Below are 5,199 nucleotides of genomic sequence, written 5' to 3'. Positions count from 1 at the left end.
GCTCGGGCATCTGATAAGGATGCCTCCTGGACGCCTCCCTGGTGAGGTGTTCCGGACATGCCCCACTGGGAGGAGACCCAGAGGAATACCCACGACACGCTGGAGGGACTATGTCTCTCGGCTGGCCTGGGAACGCCTTGGAGTTCCCCCGGAGGAGCTGGAAGAAGTGGCTGGGGAAAGGGAGGTCTGGGCCTCCCTTCTGAAGCTGCTGCCCCCGCGACCCGACCCCGGATAGGCGGAAGAAAATGGATGGATGGATGGATGGATGGATGTTAAACAGCAGCAAGAAGTAAACTTGAATTCTAGAATAAACCTTCAGATTTTAAAACTTTTCTGGATTTGCATCTTCTTGTTCCACTGACCTGCCACATTGGATAAAATTTGGGCAGAAAACCAAAAAAACTTCCACATAAAAAGTTCAGCAACACAGAAAAAAGAAAGTGTAAAAATATTCAGTGCTGAATTTAACAACCCAAACATGTTGTTGTATCGTTCATTTGCAACTTGCTGTCAAAAGTCTTTTTGTCTGAGCTGAAAGTGCTAAAATATGATTAACGCTGAGCGGAGGAGCCAATAAACACCTAAAATTTTCCTCTATTAAAGCTTCAGCTCACTTCGTTTTGTTTTATTTCCCTGACAGAATTTTATTTTTCTGCATGATGTTTGTCTCTGCTGCCCCTCCTCCACTTTCAATTAACAGTGTGTTTGCTGAATCACTGTGGGGATGTTTGCTCTCACCTTACACAAATTGTATCCCTTCATTCTTGTTGTTTTTTCTTCCTTAAACCCAAAAACATTTTTATTCAAATAAACAACGAGCTCCTGACTGTCACTGCTTTTTTTTTCCTTCCTGCCAGTCTGCCTCAATTACTGTCTGGTGCATTTTAAAATGTGCTGTTTTATTTGTGCCTGTAAAAGTCCTGTGTTTTTATTATTACGCAGCCCCGGTGTCAGTTAATTTCAATGGAAATAGATCTGCTGAGCTTGAAATCTTTTCTTCTCTGTCTGGGTGTTTTGTGTGTATTCTTCAGTCAGGACGGGTTTATTTACGTGTTTGTTTCTCTCCCAAAGGGTGAATATTTGAGAATTCCTTCGAACAAATGCTGCCCAGAGTGCGTCTCCCCGTCCCATGGCTCCTGCCGCCACGAAGGAGTTACGTACGGAGTAAGTGAAAAGTGATGATCTTTCTTTTCCAACTCATCTGTGCAGGCTATTATATCCAACATTTCTGCATTTAGACATTGTCTTTGCATCTACTCTGCATATAAAGCCCTAATGTTGCTTTGATAAAACTGTTGGACCAACAAAACAGAAGAGTTTATACCCCTTGGCTTCAATTTTCAACACCATTTATCCTGCTGAGGCAGTGTGTCGGACATAAACGTAGTACAATACCTAGCCTGGCTCTAGGTGGAGGAGGTTTCTGCATCCTAATTTGTAAAGTGACACCACACTTTGGACCCTTTTGCTTTCGACATCTCGACTTTAATATATAACTGTTAACTGCAACGGAACCTGTTTAGCCCCTCTCCATGAACTCGGTTCTACTCGATTCACTTTGGGTTGGGTCGGTTCTGCTCAGTGTCCGTATGTCTCCACGGAGTGTGTCCCTCACTCTGTGGGTGTGATAATGTGTGGACCGTCCACAGCGGCTTCAACTGTTGTGTAAAAAAAATTCTTAAATAAAAAAAAGGTTCTGCCCTTTTGATCACTAAAAAGGCAGTTTTATTCACCATGTCGTCGTATCGCGCTGCACGCTCGTATTCTTAAACAAAAGCAGCTCTCTCCAGGAGGAAATTTGCTGTCAATCAATCCAAGAGTTAATCCATGGGCAGAATTCTGCTGACATCAAAATCGGAGAGGAGGTTCTGAGACAGCGCGGCTGTCGAGCGCGTTTGGAGAGACGCATTGGGCTGAGACCGAGCCGAGTCGAACCGCATACAAGAGCGTCTGTGGAGATTGTGTGCCGAGGATGTTGCTGTTAACAGTGAACACTAGAGGGCGCAAATTAACAGCTTTCTTTGAGGCACCTAAATAAAGCAGCAGTTATGTTTCGGTCTGTGTACTACTGTTGATGTTCGCCCCGGTGCCTTACTAGAACCGTTTCAGTACCCAACCCTGGTTCCAGACCCTCTGCACGATAGTGATGTTCGATATTGCTAATTTTCTTTCTGATACTGATACCAAGTAAAATTTGGCTGGTATCGGTGATACTGATTTGATACTGATACTTTGTGGTTAACACACATAATGTGTCTGGTAAATCTTAAAAAGTAGTGCTTTTCAAATAATCACTTCATAAATAATACATGACAGTTATTTATTTATTTAAAAGTCTTTCTAAACCTAACCCTATATTTGTTTAGAACAATTTAAAATTCTTATTCTAAAGAAATATAATAGTTTTTGAATAGTGAATAAGAGTGAGAAAAAATATTCGTAAAGTTGTTACTTTGTATATTTTCTAGTATTGTTTGTGGGTTTGCAAGAAGGTCCTTGGCCAGAGCTAATGCTGTTTGGGGGGCCGTAGCATGAAAAAGTTTGGGAATCCCTCATCTAGAATTTAATTACAGTCAGACGAAGCAGATTTTATGTAAAAATGTACTGCCATACATCTACAGACTGAGTGACTGACTGACGTGTCACTGTGCTTATGCATTACCCAAGCGGAAGAAAAAGTAGTTCCCTCCAACTACATATGATTAAGACCAGATTTGAATAATTTATTTTTTTCCACTATTTTCCTGTTAATGATATAATTATGTGAAATAACTGAAGTATCAAAGTTTCGATATTTTGATTTTAGTTTTGATAAAGTTCTGGTATCGGTAGTATCAATATTTCAGTATCGATCTGCACATCACTACTGTATGAAGCAAAGTGAAGAACAAGGGGCTGTTTTTACCAGACTACACGGCACCAGGTATCTTCTGGTGGTCTGGTTGTGGAGGCAACAGATCCAAGAGACAAACCTCCAAGGTGTTCCCTTCAGAGAGCTCTGGGTCTGCCTTGGGGCCTCTTCTCAATGGGACAAGTCCAGAAAACCTCCAAAGTGAGGCATCCAGAGTCAGATGAACGACCTCATCTGACTCCTGTTTGATCTCACCTCTGATGACGGAACTCCTCTCCCTCAGATCATTTCAGCTGTTTGTATCCAGGTTCTCGATGATCCAAACCTCATGACCACAGGTGAGGGTTGGAACGCAGACGGACCAGTTAAACGACAGTTTTGCCTTTCGACTCAGACCTTTCACCGCGACCGACCAAAACAACAGCTTCATTACTGCCATTGAGACCCCTATCAGTAGGTCCATCTCCTGCTGTACTCTCAGTCTTTTGGTCATGATTCTGGCAATATGAGTTTGACCTCATTTTTAAGATGAAGAACTTCATTATTTGATTAGAGATATAACTTTTAATCTGATAAAACGAGGAATGAAATAGTATTTCAGTTAAAACCACCTCCATCCTTCCTGCTTCCTGGTTTTAAGGTTAATATACACGGGTCAGGTTTAGAAAAATGATTTCACCTTAAACCATTTTCTTAAAGCCCAACAGAGAAGACTTCACACAGAACCAAGTTTTCCACCGTGGTTTCTGTTTGACTTCTTTTTATTTCAGTATGACATCGCCCCCGGGCTCTTTAAAAAAAGAAAAAGCTCTTCATACAGAATCAGTTTCTGAGTCAGCACAAAGTCCTGACCCCAGTTTCATTCAATACATTTTGGATGAACTGAGAGGTTAAACTTGAGGGTCGGCGTTAAAAGCCGAGAGCCATCTCTGAATTTTAAAATGTGAAGAAAAAAAACAACAACTGAAAACTGAGGAATAAAGGCTGGAACTGCAATGGAAACATCTACAGATCTGAAATATTATAATCATTTGTTGTATAAACTTCCAAATATTAGTCAAAACATAAGGTAATATTTAACCTATAAAACCAGAGGAGATTTACCGGAACAGACGGTTATAAAATGACTAACATTTACAGAGATATGCCTTTTTAAAAAACAGGATATTTACAAGCTTTAGTCGCATGCCCTTGAAATAATCATACCCTAATTATATCATAATTACAATCTCTACCACTGAAATAAAACTTCCTGCATTTTCTGGGTCCAAAAGAATTAAATAAACAAAACAAACAAAGAAAATTAATTTTATTTATTTTTGTTTTTTTCTGAACTACTTTTATATTATTTGACACAGAAACAAACAACACAAAAAACCTTTTCATCACATGGTTATGGCACAGAACCAGACATGGCCTAAACATCCACAGTGCCAGTCTGAAGATGGCGCGAAAGCGGAGTGAATATATGAACAGAGGACGATGAACAGAAAATAGAGGGCAAAATGACTACAGAGAACAGGTGTAAGTGAACCAGGATGTGAAGATTTACAATTAAAAGTACTGAGAATGGATGGAAACCAGGCTTTTAGGTAGGGTTTTACACCGCTTATGAAGTTTAAAAAATTTACTCAAAGATCCGGATGAACCAGGACTAGAGACTGTGAAAACAATACACAACAACGTCCTGACGCATCTCAGTAATCCAGGTAAAACATCAAAAAGAAAAAAAAATTGTATAGGTCTTCTGGACGGGTTCTTCTCTAATGAAACGTTTCCTCTCTCCTCCAAGAGACTTCTTCAGTCTGAGAGTTTCAGGCAAAATTCAGGCTTTTAAGCACTGCCTCCATGTGACTGATACTCACATCACATGGCTATCGTTGACACCTAATACACAACAACAGCTACTGAAGTTTTAAAATTTATTATTTATGTTTCTCTCTGTGGCTTCATAAAATAATTGTGGTCACCCCCACACTGCTTACGAAATTTACCGAAGTTTACGAAATTTACGTTAAGTTATGGATGACCCGGGAGCAGAGATTGCAACAACACAACTCCTGAAGCTGTAAAATCATTACTGACCCCAAGCCGGTGCAATGTATTCTTTGTCTTCCCTCTGGCTTAATAAAATAATTGCGGCCACCCCCACACTGTTTACGTTTAAGTTTCTAAAAGTTTACGGAAATATACAAAATTTTGGTAAAGTTACAGACGAACCGAGAGCAGAGATTGTGACAACACACAGCTAATGAAGCTGTAAAATCATTACTGACCCCAAGCCGGTGCAATGTATTCTTTGTCTTCCCTCTGGCTTAATAAAATAATTGCGGCCACCCCCACACTGT

The 5,199-nt window shown here is 40.4% G+C and overlaps 1 protein-coding gene across 1 annotated transcript in view; it reads left to right on the top strand.

Moving 5' to 3' along the window:
• Positions 1 to 5,199, top strand: part of fras1 (Fraser extracellular matrix complex subunit 1) — a gene marked incomplete in the record, with an annotated part of 260,581 nt that overhangs the window by 93,747 nt on the left and 161,635 nt on the right. The window contains 1 exon segment of the mRNA XM_014014601.1: positions 1,072 to 1,164. Within this exon segment, the coding sequence (XP_013870055.1) occupies positions 1,072 to 1,164 (93 nt within the window).

This window comes from Austrofundulus limnaeus, unplaced genomic scaffold, assembly GCF_001266775.1.
Source record: "Austrofundulus limnaeus strain Quisiro unplaced genomic scaffold, Austrofundulus_limnaeus-1.0 Scaffold117, whole genome shotgun sequence".
NCBI lineage: Eukaryota > Metazoa > Chordata > Actinopteri > Cyprinodontiformes > Rivulidae > Austrofundulus > Austrofundulus limnaeus.
The sequence above is the reverse complement of the archived record's forward strand: the minus strand, read 5'-3'. Positions and strand labels throughout refer to the sequence as shown.